This window comes from Chamaea fasciata, unplaced genomic scaffold, assembly GCF_029207755.1.
Source record: "Chamaea fasciata isolate MVZ Bird 193981 ecotype frontalis unplaced genomic scaffold, bChaFas1.0.hap1 SCAF_696, whole genome shotgun sequence".
Taxonomy (NCBI): domain Eukaryota; kingdom Metazoa; phylum Chordata; class Aves; order Passeriformes; family Sylviidae; genus Chamaea; species Chamaea fasciata.
This window is the reverse complement of record NW_027094781.1, coordinates 2946-28690: the sequence shown is the minus strand read 5'-3', so window position 1 is coordinate 28690 and position 25745 is coordinate 2946. Positions and strand designations below refer to the sequence as shown.

The 25745-nt window shown below is 58.8% G+C and overlaps 1 protein-coding gene across 1 annotated transcript in view; it reads left to right on the top strand.

Moving 5' to 3' along the window:
* The window catches only part of MYBPC2 (myosin binding protein C2), a 51532-nt gene extending 26101 nt beyond the window's left edge, over positions 1-25431 (top strand). The window contains exons 18-29 of the mRNA XM_066209153.1: positions 300-459; positions 1490-1594; positions 3732-3920; positions 5878-6012; positions 8594-8761; positions 9419-9507; positions 12348-12540; positions 14744-14883; positions 15152-15311; positions 21867-22003; positions 23771-23957; positions 25203-25431. Coding sequence (XP_066065250.1) covers positions 300-459; positions 1490-1594; positions 3732-3920; positions 5878-6012; positions 8594-8761; positions 9419-9507; positions 12348-12540; positions 14744-14883; positions 15152-15311; positions 21867-22003; positions 23771-23957; positions 25203-25363 — 1824 coding nt within the window. The 3' untranslated portion in view covers positions 25364-25431. The remainder of the gene's footprint in view (positions 1-299; positions 460-1489; positions 1595-3731; positions 3921-5877; positions 6013-8593; positions 8762-9418; positions 9508-12347; positions 12541-14743; positions 14884-15151; positions 15312-21866; positions 22004-23770; positions 23958-25202) is intronic.
* The last annotated feature ends 314 nt before the right edge of the window (positions 25432-25745 follow it).

The window sequence follows — 25745 nt, the reverse complement described above, 5'->3', positions numbered from 1 at the left end:
TGTGTGTCACCTGTGTGTCACCTGAGTCACCTGTGTCACCTGAGTGTCACCTGTGTGTCACCTGTGTCACCTGTGTCACACCTGGAGCCCTGTGACCACTCTGTCCTCACCTGTCTCCAGCTACTCTCACCTGTCCCTGTGTGACCTCACCTGTCCCAGGTGTTCTCACCTGTGCTCACCTGTCCCCCAGGAGTTCTCGGGGCGCGAGGGGCGTGTCCGGCTGGAGGAGAAGCACGGGCCTGTCCCTGTGTGACCTCACCTGTCCCAGGTGTTCTCACCTGCGCTCACCTGTCCCCCAGGAGTTCTCGGGGCGCGAGGGGCGTGTCCGGCTGGAGGAGAAGCACGGCCTCAGCAGCTTCGTCATCGAGAGCGCCGAGCGCGGGGACGAGGGCCGCTACCTGATCCGCGTCACCAACCCGGCCGGCGAGGACACCGCCGCCATCAGCATCCGCGTCGTGGGTACGGCGCGCCTGGGCGCACCTGGGAGCACCTGGGAGCACCTGGGAACACACCTGGGCACACCTGGGAGCACCTGTGACACACCTGGGCGCACCTGGGGACACCTGGGCGCACCTGGGAGCACCTGGGAGCACCTGGGGACACCTGGGAGCACCTGTGACACACCTGGGCACACCTGGGAGCACCTGGGAACACCTAGAGGGGCATACAGGCACACCTGGGAGCACCTGTGACACACCTGGGGACACCTGGGAGCACCTGGGAGCACCTGTGACACACCTGGGCGCACCTGGGCACACCTGGGAGCACCTGGGAACACCTAGAGGGGCAGACAGGCACACCTGGGAGCACCTGTGACACACCTGTGACACACCTGTGACACACCTGTGACACACCTGTGACACACCTGGGCACAGCTGGGAGCACCTGGGCACACACCTGTGTGCACCTGGGAGCACCTGTGACACACCTGTGACACACCTGGGCGCACCTGGGGACACCTGGGAGCACCTGGGGACACCTAGAGGGGCATACAGGCACACCTAGGAGCACCTGTGACACACCTGTGACACACCTGGGCACAGCTGGGAGCACCTGGGGACACACCTGGGCACAGCTGGGAGCACCTGGGGACACCTGGGAGCACCTGTGACACACCTGGGCACAGCTGGGAGCGCCTGGGAGCACCTGGGCACACCTAGAGGGGCATACAGGCACACCTGGGCGCACCTGGGGACACGTGGGCACAGCTGGGGACACCTAGAGGGAGAGATGCGCTCACCTGTGCAAACCTGTGCACACCTGGGCACACCTGGGCACATGTGGAGGGAGATATGGGCACACCTGGGGACACCTGGGCACACCTGGGCACACCTGGGGGGACATGGACACACCTAGATGGAGATACAGGGTCACCTGTGCACACCTGAGCACAGCTGGCAACACGGCAGGACACTTGGGAACACACCTGGGCTCACCGGTGACACACGTGTCCCCAGGTGAGCTCACCTGTGCTCACCTGTCCCCACAGACGTCCCTGACCCCCCCGAGGCCGTGCGGGTCACCTCGGTGGGCGAGGACTGGGCGGTGCTGGAGTGGGAACCGCCCAAGTACGACGGGGGACAGCCGGTGACAGGTGAGAGACACACCTGGGCACACCTGGGCACACCTGGGGACACCTGGGCACACCTGGGGACACCTGGGGACACCTGGGCACACCTGGGCACACCTGGGGACACCTGGGGACACCTGGGCACACCTGGGCACACCTGGGGACACCTGTCCCCCCCATATCCCACCTCTGTCCCACCTTTCTAACCTGTCCTCAACTGCCCCACACCTGCCCCCCCCCCCCCCATCCCTCACCTGTCCCCACCTGTCGTCCTCACCTGTGCCCCCATCCCACCCCTTTCCAATCTGGCCCACCCCATCCCCACCTGTCCCCACCTGTCCTCACCTGTCCCCACCTGTCTCACCTGTCCCCACCTGTCCCACCTGTCCCCACCTGTCCCCACCTGTCTCACCTGTCCCCTCACCTGTCTCACCTGTCCCCACCTGTCTCACCTGTCCCCACCTGTCCCCACCTGTCTCACCTGTCCCCACCTGTCCCCACCTGTCCCCACCTGTCCCCACCTGTCCCACCTGTCCCCACCTGTCCCCACCTGTCCCCACCTGTCCCCACCTGTCCCCACCTGTCCCCACCTGTCTCACCTGTCCCCACCTGTCCCCACCTGTCCTCACCTGTCCCCACCTGTCCCCACCTGTCCCTACCTGTCCCCCCACCTGTCTCACCTGTCCCCACCTGTCTCACCTGTCCCCACCTGTCTCACCTGTCCCCACCTGTCCCCACCTGTCCTCACCTGTCCCCACCTGTCCCCACCTGTCCCCCCCGTCCCCACCTGTCCTCACCTGTCTCACCTGTCCCCACCTGTCCCCACCTGTCCCCACCTGTCTCCCCTGTCCCCACCTGTCTCACCTGTCCCCACCTGTCCCCACCCGTCCCCACCTGTCTCACCTGTCCCCACCTGTCTCACCTGTCCCCACCTGTCCCCACCTGTCCCCACCTGTCCCCACCTGTCTCCCCTGTCCCCACCTGTCTCACCTGTCCCCACCTGTCTCCCCTGTCCCCACCTGTCTCACCTGTCCCCACCTGTCCCCACCTGTCCCCACCTGTCCCCACCTGTCTCTCCTGTCCCCACCTGTCTCACCTGTCCTCACCTGTCCCCACCTGTCTCACCTGTCCCCACCTGTCCCCACCTGTCTCACCTGTCTCACCTGTCTCCCCTGTCCCCACCTGTCTCACCTGTCCCCACCTGTCCCCACCCGTCCCCACCTGTCTCACCTGTCCCCACCTGTCTCACCTGTCCCCACCTGTCCCCACCCGTCCCCACCTGTCTCACCTGTCCCCACCTGTCTCACCTGTCCCCACCTGTCCCCACCTGTCTCACCTGTCCCCACCTGTCCCCACCTGTCCCCACCTGTCCCCACCTGTCTCCCCTGTCCCCACCTGTCTCACCTGTCCCCACCTCTCCCCACCTGTCCCCACCTGTCCCCACCTGTCCCCACCTGTCTCCCCTGTCCCCACCTGTCTCACCTGTCCCCACCTGTCCCCACCCGTCCCCACCTGTCTCACCTGTCCCCACCTGTCTCACCTGTCCCCACCTGTCCCCACCTGTCTCACCTGTCCCCACCTGTCCCCACCTGTCCCCACCTGTCCCCACCTGTCTCACCTGTCCCCACCTGTCTCCCCTGTCCCCACCTGTCTCACCTGTCCCCACCTGTCTCACCTGTCCCCACCTGTCCCCACCCGTCCCCACCTGTCCCCACCTGTCCCCACCCGTCCCCACCTGTCCCCACCTGTCCCCACCTGTCCCCACCTGTCCCCACCTGTCTCACCTGTCTCACCTGTCCCCACCTGTCTCACCTGTCTCACCTGTCCCCACCTGTCTCACCTGTCCCCACCTGTCCCCACCTGTCCCCACCTGTCTCACCTGTCTCACCTGTCCCCACCTGTCCCCACCTGTCCTCACCCGTCCCCACCTGTCCCCACCCGTCCCCACCCGTCCCCACCCGTCCCCACCTGTCCCCACCTGTCCCCACCTGTCCCCACCTGTCTCCCCTGTCCCCACCTGTCTCACCTGTCCCCACCTGTCCCCACCTGTCCCCACCTGTCTCACCTGTCTCACCTGTCCCCACCTGTCCCCCCCCGTCCCCACCTGTCCCCCCCGTCCCCGCCCGTCTCCCGTCGCCCGCCGGCGCCCACCTGCGCGCAGGTTACCTGGTGGAGAGGAAGAAGAAGGGCTCCATGCGCTGGATGAAGCTGAACTTCGAGGTGCTGCCGGCGCTCGCCTTCGAGTCGGCGCGCATGATCGAGGGCGTGCTCTACGAGATGAGGGTCTTCGCCGTCAACGCCATCGGCGTCTCGGCGCCCAGCCTCAACACCCCGCCCTTCATGCCCATCGGTGCGGGGCCGCCCTTGGGCCGGGGGCTCCGGGGGGACTTGGGGGGGCCTGGATTTGGGTCTGGGGGCTTCTAGGGGGATTTGGGGGATCCTCCATTGGGTCTGGGGGCTCCAATGGGGATTTGGGGGATCCTGGATTGGGTCTGGGGGCTCCCGGGGGGACTTGGGGGGGCCTCCATTGGGTCTGGGGGCTTCTAGTGGGATTTGGGGGATCCTGAATTGGGTCTAGGGGATCCCGGGGGGATTTGGGGGGGCCTCGATTGGGTCTGGGGGCTTCTAGTGGGATTTGGGGGGGCCTCCATTGGGTCTGGGGGCTCCCGGATTGGGTCTGGGGGATCCCGGGGGGGATTTGGGGGGGCCTCCATTGGGTCTGGGGGCTCGTCGATTGGGTCTGGGGGCTCCCATGGGGACTTGGGGGGGCCTCCATTGGGTCTGGGGGATCCCGGGGGGATTTGGGGGGGCCTCCATTGGGTCTGGGGGCTTCTAGTGGGATTTGGGGGGGCCTCCATTGGGTCTGGGGGCTTCTAGGGGGATTTGGGGGATCCTCCATTGGGTCTGGGGGCTCCTCGATTGGGTCTGGGGGCTCCCATGGGGACTTGGGGGGGCCTCCATTGGGTCTGGGGGATCCCGGGGGGATTTGGGGGGGCCTCCATTGGGTCTGGGGGCTTCTAGTGGGATTTGGGGGGGCCTCCATTGGGTCTGGGGGCTTCTAGTGGGATTTGGGGGATCCTCCATTGGGTCTGGGGGCTCCCATGGGGACTTGGGGGGGCCTCCATTGGGTCTGGGGACTCCCGGATTGGGTCTGGGGGATCCCAGGGGGATTTGGGGGATCCTCGATTGGGTCTGGGGGCTCCTCGATTGGGTCTGGGGGATCCCGGGGGGGAATTGGGGGGGCCTCCATTGGGTCTGGGGGCTCCCGGATTGGGTCTGGGGCCTCCTGGGGCGGATTTGGGGGGGCCTCCATTGGGTCTGGGGGCTTCTAGTGGGATTTGGGGGGGCCTCCATTGGGTCTGGGGGCTCCTCGATTGGATCTGGGGGCTTCTAGTGGGATTTGGGGGATCCTGAATTGGGTCTGGGGGCTCCCGGGGGGATTTGGGCTCCTGGGGTGTTTTTTCGGGAATTTTGGGGCGATTTTTTTTTGGATTTTCAGGGTGATTTGTTTGGGGATAATTTCGGGTCAATTCGGGCTGATTTCGGGATAATTTCGGGGTGATTTTTGGGGTGATTTTTGATAATTTCGGGCTGATTTCGGGGTGATTTTTGATAATTTCGGGATAATTCAGGCTGATTTCGGGATAATTTCGGGCTGATTTTTGGGGTGATTTTTGATAATTTCGGGCTGATTTTTGGGTGATTTTTGGGGGAGACTTTGGAGATTTTTTTCAGGATAATTCCGTGATATCTCGGGGATAATTCAGGCTGATTTCGGGCTGATTTCGGGCTGATTTTGGGGTGATTTCGGGCTGATTTCGGGCTGATTTCGGGGTGACTTTTGATCATTTCGGGCTAATTTGGGGGTGATTTTTGATAATTTCGGGCTGATTTCGGGGTGATTTTGGGGGGAGACTTTGGGGATTTTTTTCAGGATAATTCCGTGATATCTCGGGGATAATTCAGGCTGATTTCGGGCTGATTTCGGTCTGATTTCAGGGTGACTTCTGATAATTTCGGGCTAATTTGGGGGTGATTTTTGATAATTTCGGGATAATTTTGGGCTGATTTCGGGCTGATTTCGGGGTGATTTTTGATAATTTCGGGCTGATTTTTGGGGTGATTTTTGATAATTTCGGGCTGATTTCGGGGTGATTTTGGGGGGAGACTTTGGAGATTTTTTTCAGGATAATTCCGTGATATCTCGGGGATAATTCGGGCTGATTTCGGGCTGATTTCGGGGTGACTTTTGATCATTTCGGGCTGATTTCGGGCTGATTTGGGGCAATCTTGGGGTCTCCCCGCAGCCCCCACCAGCGAGCCCACCCACCTGACCCTCGAGGACGTCACCGACACCACGGCGACCCTCAAGTGGCGCCCCCCGGAGCGCCTGGGGGCGGGCGGCATCGACGGCTACCTGGTGGAGTGGTGCCGCGAGGGGGGTGAGTGACAGAAAAACCCCAACATTTTGGGGTGAAAAAAACAAATTTCGGGGAGAACCGCGACAAATTTGGAGAAATTTGGGCCCCACAGACTCTTCCCCCGCCCCATAACCCCAATCCCGGCCCCATAACCCCAATCCCGGCCCCATAACCCCAATCCAGCCCCACAACCCCAATCCAGCCCCATAACCCCAATCCCGGCCCCATAACCCCAATCCAGCCCCATAACCCCAATCCAGCCCCATAACCCCAATCCCGGCCCCATAACCCCAATCCAGCCCCACAACCCCAATCCCCGCCCCACAACCCCAATCCAGCCCCACAACCCCAATCCCGCCCCATAACCCCAATCCCGGCCCCATAACCCCAATCCAGCCCCATAACCCCAATCCCGGCCCCACAAACCCAATCCCGCCCCATAACCCCAATCCCGGCCCCATAACCCCAATCCCGGCCCCATAACCCCAATCCAGCCCCATAACCCCAATCCCGGCCCCATAACCCCAATCCAGCCCCATAACCCCAATCCAGCCCCATAACCCCAATCCCGGCCCCATAACCCCAATCCAGCCCCACAACCCCAATCCCCGCCCCACAACCCCAATCCCGGCCCCACAACCCCAATCCCGCCCCATAACCCCAATCCCGGCCCCATAACCCCAATCCAGCCCCATAACCCCAATCCAGCCCCATAACCCCAATCCCGGCCCCATAACCCCAATCCCGGCCCCATAACCCCAATCCCGGCCCCATAACCCCAATCCAGCCCCACAACCCCAATCCCGCCCCATAACCGCAATCCCGGCCCCACAACCCCAATCCCGCCCCATAACCCCAATCCAGCCCCACAACCCCAATCCCGGCCCCACAACCCCAATCCCGCCCCATAACCCCAATCCCGCCCCATAACCCCAATCCCGCCCCATAACCCCAATCCCGCCCCATAGCCCCAATCCCGCCCCATAACCCCAATCCCGCCCCATAACCGCCCCATTCCCGCAGACACGGAGTGGCAGCCCGCGAACGCGCAGCCCGTGGAGCCCCCGGCCCCATAACCCCAATCCAGCCCCATAACCCCAATCCCAGCCCCATAACCCCAATCCAGCCCCATAACCCCAATCCCCGCCCCATAACCCCAATCCCGCCCCATAACCCCAATCCCGGCCCCACAACCCCAATCCCGCCCCATAACCCCAATCCCGGCCCCATAACCCCAATCCCCGCCCCATAACCCCAATCCCCGCCCCATAACCCCAATCCCGCCCCATAACCCCAATCCCGCCCCATAGCCCCAATCCCGCCCCATAACCCCAATCCCGCCCCATAACCGCCCCATTCCCGCAGACACGGAGTGGCAGCCCGCGAACGCGCAGCCCGTGGAGCCCCCGGCCCCATAACCCCAATCCAGCCCCATAACCCCAATCCCAGCCCCATAACCCCAATCCAGCCCCATAACCCCAATCCCCGCCCCATAACCCCAATCCAGCCCCACAACCCCAATCCCGGCCCCACAACCCCAATCCCGCCCCATAACCGCCCCATTCCCGCAGACACGGAGTGGCAGCCCGCCAACGCGCAGCCCGTGGAGCCCCCGGCCCCATAACCCCAATCCAGCCCCACAACCCCAATCCCGGCCCCACAACCCCAATCCCGCCCCATAACCCCAATCCCGCCCCATAGCCCCAATCCCGGCCCCATAACCCCAATCCCGGCCCTATAACCCCAATCCCGCCCCATAACCCCAATCCCGCCCCATAACCCCAATCCCGCCCCATAACCGCCCCATTCCCGCAGACACGGAGTGGCAGCCCGCCAACGCGCAGCCCGTGGAGCCCCCGGCCCCATAACCCCAATCCCGGCCCCATAACCCCAATCCGGCCCCATAACCCCAATCCCGGCCCCATAACCCCAATCCAGCCCCATAACCCCAATCCCGGCCCCATAACCCCAATCCCGCCCCACAACCCCAATCCCGCCCCATAACCGCCCCATTCCCGCAGACACGGAGTGGCAGCCCGCCAACGCGCAGCCCGTGGAGCCCCCGGCCCCATAACCCCAATCCCGGCCCCACAACCCCAATCCCGCCCCATAACCCCCTGCCCAGCCCCACAGCCCCATCTCTGTGCCCCCCAGACACGGAGTGGCAGCCCGCCAACGCGCAGCCCGTGGAGCCCCCGGCCCCATAACCCCAATCCCGCCCCATAACCCCAATCCCGGCCCCATAACCCCAATCCCGCCCCATAACCCCAATCCCGCCCCACAACCCCAATCCCGCCCCATAACCCCAATCCCGGCCCCATAACCCCAATCCCGGCCCCACAACCCCAATCCCGCCCCATAACCCCAATCCCGCCCCATAACCCCAATCCCGCCCCATAACCCCAATCCAGCCCCACAACCCCAATCCCGGCCCCACAACCCCAATCCCGCCCCATAACCGCCCCATTCCCGCAGACACGGAGTGGCAGCCCGCCAACGCGCAGCCCGTGGAGCCCCCGGCCCCATAACCCCAATCCAGCCCCATAACCCCAATCCCGCCCCACAACCCCAATCCCGCCCCATAACCGCCCCATTCCCGCAGACACGGAGTGGCAGCCCGCCAACGCGCAGCCCGTGGAGCGCTGCGGGCTCACGGTGCGCGCTCTGCCCACCGGGGAGAAGCTGCTCTTCCGCGTGGTCGGGGTCAACATCGCGGGCCGCAGCCCCCCGGCCACCATGGCCCAGCCCGTCACCATCCGCGAGATCGTCGGTGGGTCTGGGGTCGGGGGTCGGGGGTCGGGGGTCGGGGGTCGGGGGGGACACCCCGAGACTGGCGGCGGTCCGAGAATTGTGGGGGGACTCAAAATTCGGGCGGGGGGCGGGAGGGGGAATGGTGGGGGAAATCCCAAAATTCTGGGGGGAAAACCCCCTAAAGCAGGGGGGAGGGGACCCCAAAATGGGGGGGGGGGGGGGGGGGTCCGAAATTAGGGGGGAAATCCCCAAATCCCGGGGGGGAATTCCCAAATCCCGGGGGAAATCCCCAAATCCCGGGGGGAAATCCCAAATCCTGGGGGAAATCCCAAAATCCCGGGGGGGAAATCCCAAAATCCCGGGGGGGAAAATCCCAAATCCTGGGGGAAATCCCAAAATCCCGGGGGGAAATCCTAAATTCTGGGGGAAATCCCCAAATCCTGGGGGAAATCCCAAAATCCTGGGGGAAATCCCAAAATCCCGGGGGGAAATCCCCAAATCCTGGGGGAAATCCCAAAATCCCGGGCGGAAAATCCGAAATTTTGGGGGAAATCCCAAAATCCCGGGGGGGGGGGAAATCCCAAATTTTGGGGGAAATCCCAAATCTGGGGGTTGTGCCCCACACCGGGGGGTTGTGCCCCATAGATCGCCCCCTAAGCCCGTCCCCGCCCCACAGAGCGCCCCAAGATCCGGCTGCCCCGGCACCTGCGGCAGACCTACGTCAGGAAGGTGGGGGAGCAGGTGAACCTGGTGATCCCCTTCCAGGTGAGCTGTGGGGCGGGAGCTGTGGGGCGGGAGCTGTGGGGCAGGAGCTGTGGGGCAGGAGCAGGTGAACCTGGTGATCCCCTTCCAGGTGAGCGGTGGGGCGGGAGCTGTGGGGCGGGAGCTGTGGGGCAGCAGGTGAACCTGGTGATCCCCTTCCAGGTGAGCTGTGGGGCGGGAGCTGTGGGGCGGGAGCTGTGGGGCGGGATCTGTGGGGGAGCAGGTGAACCTGGTGATCCCCTTCCAGGTGAGCTGTGGGGCGGGAGCTGTGGGGCAGGAGCTGTGGGGCGGGAGCAGGTGAACCTGGTGATCCCCTTCCAGGTGAGCTGTGGGGCGGGAGCTGTGGGGCGGGAGCTGTGGGGCGGGAGCTGTGGGGCAGGAGCAGGTGAACCTGGTGATCCCCTTCCAGGTGAGCTGTGGGGCGGGAGCTGTGGGGCGGGAGCTGTGGGGGAGCAGGTGAACCTGGTGATCCCGTTCCAGGTGAGCTGTGGGGCGGGAGCTGTGGGGCGGGAGCTGTGGGGCAGGAGCAGGTGAACCTGGTGATCCCGTTCCAGGTGAGCGGTGGGGCGGGATCTGTGGGGCGGGAGCTGTGGGGCGGGAGCTGTGGGGCAGTAGCAGGTGAACCTGGTGATCCCCTTCCAGGTGAGCTGTGGGGCGGGAGCTGTGGGGCGGGAGCTGTGGGGCGGGAGCTGTGGGGGGAGGTGGGCCCTGTGGGGGAACTCAGCCCCATAGATTCATTGGGGTTAATCAGCCCTATAGGGGGAACGCAGCCCTATAGAGCCATAGGGGGAGCTGGGCCCCATAGGGGGAACTCAGCCCCACACATCCATAGGGACAACGCAACCCCACAGCGATAACCCAGCCCCATAGATCCCAGAGCGATGACTCAACCCCTCAGCCCCACAGGGACAGCTCAGCCCCACAGATCCCATAGGGACAACTGAACCCCACCGCCCCATAGAGACACCTCAGCCCCACAGGGACAGCTCAGCCCCACAGATCCCATAGACCCCATAGTGACACCTCCGCCCCATAGGGACACCTCAGCCCCATAGATCCCATAGGGACAACTGAACCCCACCGCCCCATAGGAACACCCCAGCCCCATAGGGACACCTCAGCCCCATAGGAACACCCCAGCCCCATAGGGACACCTCAGCCCCATAGGGACACCTCAGCCCCACAGACCCCATAGACCCCATAGAGACACCTCAGCCCCATGGGAACACCTCAGCCCCACAGCTCCATAGACCCCATAGGAACACCTCCGCCCCATAGGGACACCCCAGCCCCATAGGGACACCCCAGCCCCATAGGGACACCCCAGCCCCATAGGAACACCTCAGCCCCATAGTGACACCCCAGCCCCCCAGCCCCATAGGGACACCTCAGCCCCATAGGGACACCCCAGCCCCATAGGAACACCTCAGCCCCATAGTGACACCCCAGCCCCCCAGCCCCATAGGGACACCTCAGCCCCATAGGAACACCTCAGCCCCATAGTGACACCCCAGCCCCATAGGGACACCTCAGCCCCATAGGAACACCTCAGCCCCATAGATCCCATAGGGACAACTGAACCCCACCGCCCCATAGGAACACCCCAGCCCCATAGGGACACCCCAGCCCCCCAGCCCCATAGGGACACCCCAGCCCCATAGAGACACCTCAGCCCCATAGGGACACCCCAGCCCCATAGGAACACCTCAGCCCCATAGGAACACCCCAGCCCCATAGGAACACCCCAGCCCCATAGGAACACCTCAGCCCCATAGGAACACCCCAGCCCCATAGGAACACCCCAGCCCCATAGGGACACCCCAGCCCCATAGGAACACCTCAGCCCCATAGGGACACCCCAGCCCCATAGGAACACCTCAGCCCCATAGGAACACCCCAGCCCCATAGGGACACCCCAGCCCCATAGTGACACCCCAGCCCCATAGGAACACCCCAGCCCCATAGGGACACCCCAGCCCCATAGGGACTCCCCAGCCCCATAGTGACACCCCAGCCCCATAGGGACACCCCAGCCCCATAGGAACACCTCAGCCCCATAGGAACACCCCAGCCCCATAGAGACACCCCAGCCCCATAGTGACACCCCAGCCCCATAGGAACACCCCAGCCCCATAGGGACACCCCAGCCCCATAGGGACTCCCCAGCCCCATAGTGACACCCCAGCCCCATAGGGACACCCCAGCCCCATAGGAACACCTCAGCCCCATAGGAACACCCCAGCCCCATAGAGACACCCCAGCCCCATAGAGACACCCCAGCCCCATAGGGACTCCCCAGCCCCATAGGAACACCCCAGCCCCATAGAGACACCCCAGCCCCATAGGGACTCCCCAGCCCCATAGGAACACCCCAGCCCCATAGAGACACCCCAGCCCCATAGGGACTCCCCAGCCCCATAGGAACACCTCAGCCCCATAGAGACACCCCAGCCCCATAGGGACTCCCCAGCCCCATAGAGACACCTCAGCCCCATAGAGACACCCCAGCCCCATAGGGACTCCCCAGCCCCATAGGAACACCTCAGCCCCATAGGGACACCCCAGCCCCATAGGGACACCCCAGCCCCATAGAGACACCCCAGCCCCATAGGGACTCCCCAGCCCCATAGAGACACCTCAGCCCCATAGGGACACCCCAGCCCCATAGAGACACCCCAGCCCCATAGGGACTCCCCAGCCCCATAGGGACACCCCAGCCCCATAGAGACACCCCAGCCCCATAGAGACACCCCAGCCCCATAGGGACTCCCCAGCCCCATAGGAACACCCCAGCCCCCCAGCCCCCCCCACCCCCCTGACCAAGCCCCTCCCACCCCGCGCAGGGCAAGCCCCGCCCCCAGGTGACGTGGACGAAGGAGGGCGGGGCGCTGGGCGAGGACGTGCACGTGCGCACGTCGGACCGCGACACGGTGTTCTTCATCCGCGCCGCCGCCAGGGGGCACTCGGGGCGCTACGGGCTCAGCGTGCGCATCGAGGGCATGGAGGACACGGCCGAGATGCGCCTGCGCATCGTCGGTAAACTGGGACCGACTGGGACCGACTGGGACAAACTGGGAGGGACTGGGATTGACTGGGATTGACTGGGATTGACTGGGAGCACTGGGGGCACTGGGGGCACTGGGCTCAGCGTGCGCATCGAGGGCATGGAGGACACGGCCGAGATGCGCCTGCGCATCGTCGGTAAACTGGGACCGACTGGGACCGACTGGGACGGACTGGGAGTGACTGGGATTGACTGGGATTGACTGGGAGCACTGGGGGCACTGGGCTCAGCGTGCGCATCGAGGGCATGGAGGACACGGCCGAGATGCGCCTGCGCATCGTCGGTAAACTGGGACCGACTGGGACCGACTGGGACGGACTGGGAGGGACTGGGATTGACTGGGATTGACTGGGATTGACTGGGAGCACTGGGGGCACTCGGGGCGCTACGGGCTCAGCGTGCGCATCGAGGGCATGGAGGACACGGCCGAGATGCGCCTGCGCATCGTCGGTAAACTGGGACCGACTGGGACAAACTGGGATTGACTGGGATTGACTGGGATTGACTGGGATTGACTGGGAGCACTGGGGGCACTCGGGGCGCTACGGGCTCAGCGTGCGCATCGAGGGCATGGAGGACACGGCCGAGATGCGCCTGCGCATCGTCGGTAAACTGGGACCGACTGGGACAAACTGGGACGGACTGGGAGGGACTGGGATTGACTGGGATTGACTGGGAGCACTGGGGGCACTGGGGGCACTGGGCTCAGCGTGCGCATCGAGGGCATGGAGGACACGGCCGAGATGCGCCTGCGCATCGTCGGTAAACTGGGACCGACTGGGACCGACTGGGACAAACTGGGAGGGACTGGGAGTGACTGGGATTGACTGGGATTGACTGGGATTGACTGGGATTGACTGGGAGCACTGGGGGCACTCGGGGCGCTACGGGCTCAGCGTGCGCATCGAGGGCATGGAGGACACGGCCGAGATGCGCCTGCGCATCGTCGGTAAACTGGGACCGACTGGGACCGACTGGGACAAACTGGGAGGGACTGGGATTGACTGGGATTGACTGGGATTGACTGGGATTGACTGGGAGCACTGGGGGCACTGGGGGCACTGGGCTCAGCGTGCGCATCGAGGGCATGGAGGACGCGGCCGAGATGCGCCTGCGCATCGTCGGTAAACTGGGACCGACTGGGACCGACTGGGAGGGACTGGGAGTTATTGGGAGTTACTGGGAGTTACTGGGGTTGGGCACTGAGGGCACTGGGATTGACTGGGAGTGACTGGGAGTGATGGAGAGGCGATGGGAGAACCAGGACTGGGCACTGGGGTTGGGCACTGGGAGCACTGGGAGTCACTGGGAGCACTGGGATTGGGCACTGGGAGCACTGGGATGTGGCGCTGGCCCTTTAAAGGTCATGTTGGGGTGTCTCGGGGCGATTTTTGTGGTGATTTTTTTGGTGTTTTGGGGCCGGTTTTTGGGGTGTTTTTGGGGTGTTGGGGGCGGATTTTGGAGCGCTCCGGGGTCATTTTTGGGGCCGGTTTTTGGGGTGTTTTTGGGGTGTTGGGGGCGGATTTTGGAGCGCTCCGGGGTCATTTTTGGGGTTGGTTTTTGGGGTGTTTTTGGGGTGTTTGGGGCGGATTTTGGAGCGCTCCGGGGTCATTTTTGGGGCGGTTTTTGGGGTGTTTTTGGGGTGTTTTTGGGGTGTTGGGGGCGGATTTTGGCGCGCTCCGGGGTCATTTTTGGGGAGTTTTTGGGGTGTTTTTGGGATGTTTGGGGCAGATTTTGGAGCGCTCCGGGGTCATTTTTGGAGTTGGTTTTTGGGGTGTTTTTGGGGTGTTTGGGGCGGATTTTGGAGCGCTCCGGGGTCATTTTTGGGGTATTTTTGGGGTGTTTTTGGGGCCGGTTTTTGGGGTGTTTTTGGGGTGTTTGGGGTGGATTTTGGAGCACTCCGGGGTCATTTTTGGGGTGTTTTTGGGGTGTTTTTGGGGTGTTTTTGGGGCCGGTTTTTGGGGTGTTTTTGGGGTGTTTTTGGGGCGGATTTTGGAGCGCTCCGGGGGCATTTTTGGGGCGGTTTTTGGGGTGTTTCGGGGCGGATTTTGGGCTGTTTTGCCGCGGGTTTGGAGTGATTTTTGCCGTGGTTTTTTGGGGCGTTTTGGGGTATTTCGGGGCGGTTTTTTGGGGATATTTTGGGGCGATCCCTGCGTTCCCTGTCCCCCTCCCCAGAGCGGCCGGGGCCCCCCCGGAAGGTGCAGGTGAAGGAGGTTTGGGGCTTCAACGCCCTGGTGGAGTGGGAGCCCCCCGAGGACGACGGCAACGCCGAGATCACCGGCTACACCATCATGAAGGCCGACAAGAGAACCATGGTGAGGGGGCCCCAAAAAGACCCCCGGGACCCCCAAAGGACACCCCAAATCCTCAACCGACCCTCCGGACCCTCTCACAGCCCCCCCAAAAACCACTCAGCTCCCTTCCAAAACCCCTCACCACCCCTCAAAACCCCCAGAAATCCCTCCAAAAAAACCCCCAAAAAACCCTCAAAATCCCCAAAATTCCCCAAAAACCCCCCAAAAACCCCCCAACACCCGCTCAGGACCCCCGAAAAACCCCCCAAATCCCCCCCGAACCCCCCAGGAGTGGTTCACGGTGTACGAGCACAACCGGCCCCCGCGCTGCACGGCCTCGGAGCTGGTGATGGGCAACGAGTACGTGTTCAAGGTGTTCAGCGAGAACCTGTGCGGGCTGAGCGAGAAACCCGGCGTGTCCTCCAACACCGCGGTGATCCCCAAAGCTGGTAACCGCCGTCTGGGGGGGTTCGGGGATTGGAAGGGATTTGGGGAGAAGTTTGAGGTGGTCTTGGAGGGACATTGAAGGGATTTTTGGGGTTTGAGGTGGTTTTGAGGAGGCTCCAGGTGGTTTCTGGGGACATTGATGGGATTTTTGGGGTTTGAGGTGGTTTTGAGGAGGCTCCAGGTGGTTTCTGGGGACATTGATGGGATTTTTGGGGTTTGAGGTGGTTTTGAGGAGGCTCCAGGTGGTTTCTGGGGACATTGACGGGATTTTTGGGGTTTGAGGTGGTTTTGAGGAGGCTCCAGGTGGTTTCTGGGGGACATTGACGGGATTTTTGGGGTTTGAGGAGGTTTTGAGGAGGCTCCAGGTGGTTTCTGGGGACATTGATGGGATTTTTGGGGTTTGAGGTGGTTTTGAGGAGGCTCCAGGTGGTTTCTGGGGACATTGATGGGATTTTTGGGGTTTGAGGTGGTTTTGAGGAGGCTCCAGGTGGTTTCTGGGGACATTGACGGGATTTTTGGGGTTTGAGGTGGTTTTGAGGAGGCTCCAGGTGGTTTCTGGGGACATTGACGGGATTTTTGGGGTTTGAGGTGGTTTTGAGGAGGCTCCAGGTGGTTTCTGGGGACATTGACGGGATTTTTGGGGTTTGAGGTGGTTTTGAGGAGGTTCCAGGTGGTTTCTGGGGGACATTGACGGGATTTTTGGGGTTTGAGGAGGTTTTGAGGAGGCTCCAGGTGGTTTCTGGGGACATTGAAGGGATTTTTGGGGTTTGAGGAGGTTTTGAGGAGGTTCCAGGTGGTTTCTGGGGACATTGACGGGATTTTTGGGGTTTGAGGAGGTTTTGAGGAGGCTCCAGGTGGTTTCTGGGGGACATTGACGGGATTTTTGGGGTTTGAGGTGGTTTTGAGGAGGCTCCAGGTGGTTTCTGGGGACATTGACGGGATTTTTGGGGTTTGAGGTGGTTTTGAGGAGGCTCCAGGTGGTTTCTGGGGACATTGACGGGATTTTTGGGGTTTGAGGTGGTTTTGAGGAGGTTCCAGGTGGTTTCTGGGGGACATTTATGGGATTTTTGGGGTTTGAGGAGGTTTTGAGGAGGCTCCAGGTGGTTTCTGGGGACATTGACGGGATTTTTGGGGTTTGAGGTGGTTTTGAGGAGGCTCCAGGTGGTTTCTGGGGGACATTGACGGGATTTTTGGGGTTTGAGGAGGTTTTGAGGAGGCTCCAGGTGGTTTCTGGGGGACATTGACGGGATTTTTGGGGTTTGAGGAGGTTTTGAGGAGGCTCCAGGTGGTTTCTGGGGACATTGACGGGATTTTTGGGGTTTGAGGTGGTTTTGAGGAGGCTCCAGGTGGTTTCTGGGGACATTGACGGGATTTTTGGGGTTTGAGGAGGTTTTGAGGAGGCTCCAGGTGGTCTAGGGGGGACATTGACGGGATTTTTGGGGTTTGAGGTGGTTTTGAGGAGGCTCCAGGTGGTTTCTGGGGACATTGACGGGATTTTTGGGGTTTGAGGTGGTTTTGAGGAGGCTCCAGGTGGTTTCTGGGGACATTGACGGGATTTTTGGGGTTTGAGGTGGTTTTGAGGAGGCTCCAGGTGGTTTCTGGGGACATTGACGGGATTTTTGGGGTTTGAGGTGGTTTTGAGGAGGCTCCAGGTGGTTTCTGGGGGACATTGACGGGATTTTTGGGGTTTGAGGTGGTTTTGAGGAGGTTCCAGGTGGTTTCTGGGGACATTGACGGGATTTTTGGGGTTTGAGGTGGTTTTGAGGAGGCTCCAGGTGGTTTCTGGGGACATTGACGGGATTTTTGGGGTTTGAGGTGGTTTTGAGGAGGCTCCAGGTGGTTTCTGGGGACATTGACGGGATTTTTGGGGTTTGAGGTGGTTTTGAGGAGGCTCCAGGTGGTTTCTGGGGACATTGACGGGATTTTTGGGGTTTGAGGTGGTTTTGAGGAGGCTCCAGGTGGTTTCTGGGGGACATTGACGGGATTTTTGGGGTTTGAGGAGGTTTTGAGGAGGTTCCAGGTGGTTTCTGGGGGACATTGACGGGATTTTTGGGGTTTGAGGAGGTTCTGAGGAGGTTCCAGGTGGTTTCTGGGGACATTGACGGGATTTTTGGGGTTTGAGGTGGTTTTGAGGAGGCTCCAGGTGGTTTCGGGGGGACATTGACGGGATTTTTGGGGTTTGAGGTGGTTTTGAGGAGGCTCCAGGTGGTTTCTGGGGGACATTGACGGGATTTTTGGGGTTTGAGGTGGTTTTGAGGAGGCTCCAGGTGGTTTCTGGGGACATTGACGGGATTTTTGGGGTTTGAGGAGGTTTTGAGGAGGCTCCAGGTGGTTTCTGGGGACATTGACGGGATTTTTGGGGTTTCAGGTGGTTTTGAGGAGGCTCCAGGTGGTTTCTGGGGACATTGACGGGATTTTTGGGGTTTGAGGTGGTTTTGAGGAGGCTCCAGGTGGTTTCTGGGGACATTGACGGGATTTTTGGGGTTTGAGGAGGTTCTGAGGAGGCTCCAGGTGGTTTCTGGGGGACATTGACGGGATTTTTGGGGTTTGAGGTGGTTTTGAGGAGGCTCCAGGTGGTTTCTGGGGACATTGATGGGATTTTTGGGGTTTGAGGTGGTTTTGAGGAGGCTCCAGGTGGTTTCTGGGGACATTGACGGGATTTTTGGGGTTTGAGGTGGTTTTGAGGAGGCTCCAGGTGGTCTAGGGGGGACATTGACGGGATTTTTGGGGTTTGAGGTGGTTTGGAGGAGGTTCCAGGTGGTTTCTGGGGGACATTGACGGGATTTTTGGGGTTTGAGGTGGTTTTGAGGAGGCTCCAGGTGGTTTCTGGGGACATTGACGGGATTTTTGGGGTTTGAGGTGGTTTTGAGGAGGCTCCAGGTGGTTTCTGGGGACATTGACGGGATTTTTGGGGTTTGAGGAGGTTTTGAGGAGGCTCCAGGTGGTTTCTGGGGACATTTATGGGATTTTTGGGGTTTGAGGTGGTTTTGAGGAGGCTCCAGGTGGTTTCTGGGGGACATTGACGGGATTTTTGGGGTTTGAGGAGGTTTTGAGGAGGCTCCAGGTGGTCTAGGGGGGACATTGACGGGATTTTTGGGGTTTGAGGAGGTTTTGAGGAGGCTCCAGGTGGTCTAGGGGGGACATTGACGGGATTTTTGGGGTTTGAGGTGGTTTTGAGGAGGCTCCAGGTGGTTTCTGGGCGACATTGACGGGATTTTTGGGGTTTGAGGTGGTTTTGAGGAGGTTCCAGGTGGTTTCTGGGGGACATTGACGGGATTTTTGGGGTTTGAGGTGGTTTTGAGGAGGCTCCAGGTGGTTTCTGGGGACATTGACGGGATTTTTGGGGTTTGAGGTGGTTCTGAGGAGGTTCCAGGTGGTTTCTGGGGACATTTATGGGATTTTTGGGGTTTGAGGTGGTTTTGAGGAGGCTCCAGGTGGTCTAGGGGGGACATTGACGGGATTTTTGGGGTTTGAGGTGGTTTTGAGGAGGTTCCAGGTGGTTTCTGGGGGACATTGACGGGATTTTTGGGGTTTGAGGTGGTTTTGAGGAGGCTCCAGGTGGTTTCTGGGGGACATTGACGGGATTTTTGGGGTTTGAGGTGGTTTTGAGGAGGTTCCAGGTGGTTTCTGGGGACATTTATGGGATTTTTGGGGTTTGAGGTGGTTTTGAGGAGGCTCCAGGTGGTTTCTGGGGACATTGACGGGATTTTTGGGGTTTGAGGTGGTTTTGAGGAGGCTCCAGGTGGTTTCTGGGGACAGTGACGGGATTTTTGGGGTTTGAGGTGGTTTTGAGGAGGCTCCAGGTGGTTTCTGGGGACATTGACGGGATTTTTGGGGTTTGAGGAGGTTCTGAGGAGGCTCCAGGTGGTTTCTGGGGACATTGACGGGATTTTTGGGGTTTGAGGTGGTTTTGAGGAGGCTCCAGGTGGTTTCTGGGGACATTGACGGGATTTTTGGGGTTTGAGGAGGTTTTGAGAAGGTTCCAGGTGGTTTCTGGGGACATTGACGGGATTTTTGGGGTTTGAGGAGGTTCGGAGGAGGCTCGCGGTGGTTTGGGGACAGTTTTGGGGCGTTTTTGGCGCAGACCGAAAGCGTTCCTGGCAGTCTCGGGGCCTCCTCTGCCCGCCCGGGACGAACCCTCGTCATCCCCAAAGTCCCAGACCCCAAAAATCAGTTTCGTGAAATTTTGGGCTTTATTGAGGCTTTTAATTGCGGAGCTTATTAATTTGGGCTTCCTTAATTGGGGGAGAGAGCAATTTAGGTGTATCGGGGTTCCTTTAATTGGGGGAGACATTAATTGGGATTCCTTTAATTGGGGGAGAGATTAATTGGGGTTCCTTTAATTGGGGGTTCCTTTAATTGGGGGAGACATTAATTGGGGTTCCTTTAATTGGGGGAGACATTCATTGGGGTTTCCTTTAATTGGGGGAGACATTAATTGGGGTTCCTTTAATTGGGGGTTCCTTTAATTGGGGGAGACATTAATTGGGGTTCCTTTAATTGGGGGAGACATTAATTGGGGGTTCCTTTAATTGGGGGAGACATTAATTGGGGGTTCCTTTAATTGGGGGAGACATTAATTGGGGGTTCCTTTAATTAGGGGAGAGATTAATTGGGGTTCCTTTAATTGGGGGAGACCTTCGTGGGGGTTCGGGGGAGACATTAATTGGGGTTCCTTTAATTGGGGGAGACATTAATTGGGGGTTCCTTTAATTGGGGGAGACATTAATTGGGATTCCTTTAATTGGGGGAGACATTAATTGGGGGTTCCTTTAATTGGGGGAGACATTAATTGGGGGTTCCTTTAATTGGGGGAGACATTAATTGGGGTTCCTTTAATTGGGGGAGACATTAATTGGGATTCCTTTAATTGGGGGTTCCTTTAATTGGGGGAGACATTAATTGGGGGTTCCTTTAATTGGGGGAGTCGTTAATTGGGGGAGACATTAATTGGGAGTTCCTTTAATTGGGGGTTCCTTTAATTGGGGGAGTCGTTAATTGGGGGTTCCTTTAATTGGGGGAGTCATTAATTGGGGGTTCCTTTAATTGGGGGAGTCGTTAATTGGGGGTTCCTTTAATTGGGGGAGTCATTAATTGGGGGTTCCTTTAATTGGGGGTTCCTTTAATTGGGGGTTCCTTTAATTGGGGGAGTCATTAATTGGGGGTTCCTTTAATTGGGGGTTCCTTTAATTGGGGGAGACGTTAATTGGGGGTTCCTTTAATTGGGGGAGTCGTTAATTGGGGGTTCCTTTAATTGGGGGTTCCTTTAATTGGGGGAGTCATTAATTGGGGGTTCCTTTAATTGGGGGTTCCTTTAATTGGGGGTTCCTTTAATTGGGGATTCCTTTAATTGGGGTTCCTTTAATTGGGGGAGTCGTTAATTGGGGGTTCCTTTAATTGGGGGTTCCTTTAATTGGGGGTTCCTTTAATTGGGGGAGTCGTTAATTGGGGGTTCCTTTAATTGGGGGTTCCTTTAATTGGGGAGACGTTAATTGGGGGTTCCTTTAATTGGGGGAGTCATTAATTGGGGGTTCCTTTAATTGGGGGTTCCTTTAATTGGGGGTTCCTTTAATTGGGGGAGTCATTAATTGGGGGTTCCTTTAATTGGGGGTTCCTTTAATTGGGGGTTCCTTTAATTGGGGGAGACATTAATTGGGGGTTCCTTTAACTGGGGGAGACATTAATTGGGGGAGACATTAATTGGGGTTCCTTTAATTGGGGGAGACATTAATTGGGGGTTCCTTTAACTGGGGGAGACATTAATTGGGGTTCCTTTAATTGGGGGAGACATTAATTGGGGGAGACATTAATTGGGGTTCCTTTAATTGGGGGAGACATTAATTGGGGTTCCTTTAATTGGGGGAGACATTAATTGGGGGAGACATTAATTGGGGGTTCCTTTAACTGGGGGAGACATTAATTGGGGGAGACATTAATTGGGGGTTCCTTTAATTGGGGGAGACATTAATTGGGGTTCCTTTAATTGGGGGTTCCTTTAATTGGGGGTTCCTTTAATTGGGGGTTCCTTTAATTGGGGGAATCGTTAATTGGGGGTTCCTTTAATTGGGGGTTCCTTTAATTGGGGGAGTCATTAATTGGGGGTTCCTTTAATTGGGGGTTCCTTTAATTGGGGATTCCTTTAATTGGGGTTCCTTTAATTGGGGGAGTCGTTAATTGGGGGTTCCTTTAATTGGGGGAGTCATTAATTGGGGGTTCCTTTAATTGGGGGTTCCTTTAATTGGGGGAGACGTTAATTGGGGGTTCCGTTAATTGGGGGAGTCGTTAATTGGGGGTTCCTTTAATTGGGGGTTCCTTTAATTGGGTGTTCCTTTAATTGGGGTTCCGTTAATTGGGGGAGTCGTTAATTGGGGGTTCCCTTCATGGTGGTAAAAGATCCGTTCTGTTGCTCCCCCAACAAACGCCTCGCGGCCATTCAACATTTCCGGGCTCCCCCGACCCTCAGTCCTTTCCCCGCCGTGTTTTGGGGGCTCCTCGCCCCCCGAGGCTTTCGGGGACCCCCTGATTTTTTCCGGGGGACCCCCCCCTCCTCTTTCCAGAGCTGCGTTTGAAGCCCCCCCAGTACCGGGAGCACGATTTCCGCTCGGCCCCGCAGTTCCTGACGCCGCTGGTGGATCGCAGCGCCGTGGCCGGCTACTCCACCGCGCTCAACTGCGCCGTCAGGGGGCACCCCAAGGTCTGGGGGGCTTGGGGGGGCTTGGGGGGCTTGGGGGGGCTCGGGGGGGGCTTTGGGGGGCTCGGGGGGGGCTTTGGGGGGCTCTGGGGGGCTCGGGGGGTCTCTGTTTTGGGGTGTTTTGGGGTGTTTTGGGGTGGTTTTGGGGTGGTTTTCTGGCGGTTTTGGGGTGTTTTGGGGTGGTTTTGGGGTGGTTTTTGGGGTGGTTTTCTGGCGGTTTTGGGGTATTTTTGGGGTGTTTTGGGGTGGTTTTGGTGTGTTTTGGGGTGTTTTGGGGTGGTTTTTGGGGTAGTTTTGGGGTGTTTTGGGGTGGTTTTGGGGTGGTTTGGGGTGGTTTTTGGGGTGGTTTTGGGGTGTTTTGGGGTATTTTTGGGGTGGTTTTCTGGCGGTTTTGGTGTGTTTTGGGGTGTTTTGGGGTGTTTTGGGTGGTTTGGGGTGGTTTTGGGGTGGTTTTGGGGTGTTTTGGGGTGTTTTGGGGTATTTTTGGGGTGTTTTGGGGTGTTTTGGGGTATTTTTGGGGTGTTTTGGGGTGGTTTTGGGTGTTTTGGGGTGGTTTGGGGTGGTTTGGGGTGTTTTTGGGTGGTTTTGGGGTGGTTTTGGTGTGTTTTGGGGTGGTTTTTGGGGTGTTTTGGGGTGTTTTGGGGTGTTTTTGGGTGGTTTTGGGGTGGTTTTGGGGTGTTTTGGGGTGTTTTGGGGTGGTTTTTGGGGTGGTTTTGGGGTGTTTTGGGGTGGTTTTGGGTTTTGGGGTGTTTTGGGGTGTTTTGGGGTGGTTTTGGGGTGTTTTGGGGTGTTTTGGGGTGTTTTGGGGTGTTTTGGGGTGTTTTGGGGTGGTTTTGGGGTGTTTTTGGGGTGTTTTGGGGTGTTTTGGGGTGGGTTTGGGGTGTTTTGGGGTGTTTTGGGGTGTTTTGGGGTGTTTTGGGGTGGTTTTGGGGTGTTTTGGGGGTGGTTTTGGGGCGGTTTTGGGGTGTTTTGGGGTGGGTTTGGGGTGTTTTGGGGTGGTTTGGGGTGGTTTTGGGACGGTTTTGGGGTGTTTTGGGGTGGTTTTGGGGTGTTTTGGGGTGTTTTGGGGTGGTTTTGGGGTGTTTTGGGGTGTTTTGGGGGGTGGTTTTGGGGCGGTTTTGGGGTGTTTTGGGGTGGTTTTGGGGTGTTTTGGGGTGGTTTTGGGGTGTTTTGGGGTATTTTTGGGTGTTTTGGGGTGTTTTGGGGCGGTTTTGGGGTGTTTTGGGGTATTTTTGGGGTGTTTTGGGGTGTATTGGGGTGGTTTTGGGGTGTTTTGGGGTGTTTTGGGGTGTTTTGGGGTGGTTTTTGGGGTGGTTTTCTGGCGGTTTTGGGGTATTTTTGGGGTGTTTTGGGGTGGTTTTGGTGTGTTTTGGGGTGTTTTGGGGTGTTTTTGGGGTGGTTTTGGGGCGGTTTTGGGGTGTTTTGGGGTGGGTTTGGGGTGTTTTTGGGGTGGTTTTTGGGGTGTTTTGGGTGTTTTGGGGTGTTTTGGGGTGTTTTGGGGCGGTTTTGGGGTGTTTTGGGGTGGTTTTGGGGGGTTTTGGGGTGTTTTGGGGCGGTTTTGGGGTGTTTTGGGGTGTTTTGGGGTTGGGTGTTTGGGGTGGTTTTGGGGTGGTTTTGGGTGGTTTTGGGGTGTTTTTGGGTGGTTTTGGGGCGGTTTTGGGGTGTTTTGGGGTGTTTTGGGGTGGGTTTGGGGCAGTTTTGTGTGTTTTGGGGTGTTTTGGGGGTGTTTTTGGGGGCACATTTCACCTGACCAGGTGCGTCCCTCCCCAGCCCAAGGTGGTGTGGCTGAAGAACCAGGTGGCCATCGGTGAGGATCCCAAATTCCTGGCCCGGCACAGCCAGGGCGTGCTGACCCTGCTCATCCGCAAGCCGGGACCCTTCGATGGCGGCACCTACACCTGCCGGGCCGTCAACGAGCTGGGCGAGGCCCTGACCGAGTGCCGCCTCGAGATCCGCGGTGAGGGGATCCCCAAAATATGGGGAGGGGCGGGCCCCGAAACCTTGAGGGGGCGGTCCTTGAAATCTGGGGGTGGGACCCTCACCTTTCCCGCCCTTTCCCCCTCACCTTTCCCGCCCTTTTCCCCCCTCACCTTTCCCGCCCTTTCCCCCCTCACCTTTCCCGCCCTTTCCCCCTCACCTTTCCCGCCCTTTTCCCCCTCACCTTTCCCGCCCTTTCCCCCCTCACCTTTCCCGCCCTTTCCCCCCTCACCTTTCCCGCCCTTTCCCCCTCACCTTTCCCGCCCTTTTCCCCCTCACCTTTCCCGCCCTTTCCCCCTCACCTTTCCCACCCTTTTCCCCCTCACCTTTCCCACCCTTTTCCCCTCACCTTTCCCGCCCTTTCCCCCCTCACCTTTCCCACCCTTTTCCCCTCACCTTTCCCGCCCTTTCCCCCCTCACCTTTCCCGCCATTTCCCCCCTCACCTTTCCCGCCATTTCCCCCTCACCTTTCCCGCCCTTTCCCCTCTCACCTTTCCCTCCATTTCCCCCTCACCTTTCCCGCCCTTTCCCCCTCACCTTTCCCGCCCTTTTCCCCCTCACCTTTCCCGCCATTTCCCCCTCACCTTTCCCGCCCTTTCCCCCTCACCTTTCCCGCCTTTTCTCCCCTCACCTTTCCCGCCCTTTCCCCCCTCACCTTTCCCGCCCTTTCCCCCCTCCCCTTTCCCGCCCTTTCCCCCCTCACCTTTCCCGCCCCTTTCCCCCCTCACCTTTCCCGCCCTTTCCCCCTCACCTTTCCCGCCCTTTTCCCCCTCACGTTTTCCCGCCTTTTTCCATCAGAACCGGTTTAATTCTCTGATAATAACAGGTGTAACTTCTCCCTTTATATATAAAAATATATTACATATATAACATTAATTGCATTGTGTTAATCATATTGTATTGTATTACGTTACGCTAATTGCATTACGTTACATTATATTACATTATATTAATTATAAGATTTATTATAATGTATTTTACTTACATAAAAATACAGTTATTTTGTCATGGGCCAAATCGTTAAGTCAAAGCCACTTGGAATTTAGTTTTAGTCCGGGTTTAATCCGCCATTAAACCCAAAACCAATTACAAATCGCATTATTAAACTACTCAAGCGTCGGCCCGATCCACTTTCTCCACTTTCCACACCGCAAACCGTTACAAGCAAAAATTACGTTTCAAAAGCACCCTGCATTAATTAAAACGCCGTTCGGGCCGATGACAGGATGCGCCAAGGATTGCAGAAATCCCACGGAAATCGATAATAACGCAGCAAAACCCAACAACGAAAGCGTCAAAAATCGCAACATTCCAGCAGTAGGAGGCACCTTTTGTAGCAGGACGTCGATAAGAGTAGAAGGAAGATTCCTTTTCTTGGAACTCTGAAAAATAATTAAAACCCATTTGAAGAAGGGGGTGGGGGAAAAAAACCTTTTCTTAGATCTCTGAAAAATAATTAAAACTCATTTGAAGAAGGGGCGGGAGGGTTTTTCGTGGGTCTGGGAGGAATTTCAAGCCCCCTTAACACATTTCTCCTTCCACAGTGCCCCAGTGATGGCGGCGCGGAACGGTGAGGAGAGTGGGGTCTTAATTACGGGGGCGGTGTTAATTAGAGCAGCTTTAATTGGGGGGGGTTGGTGGGGAGGTTGAATTGGGGTGTCTTTAGCTGGGGGGGGTTGATTGGGAGGATTAATTGGGGGGGTTTAATTGAGGGGTTGATTGGGGGGTTAAATGGAAGGTCTTGGGGTTTGGTTTGGGGCGGTTTAAT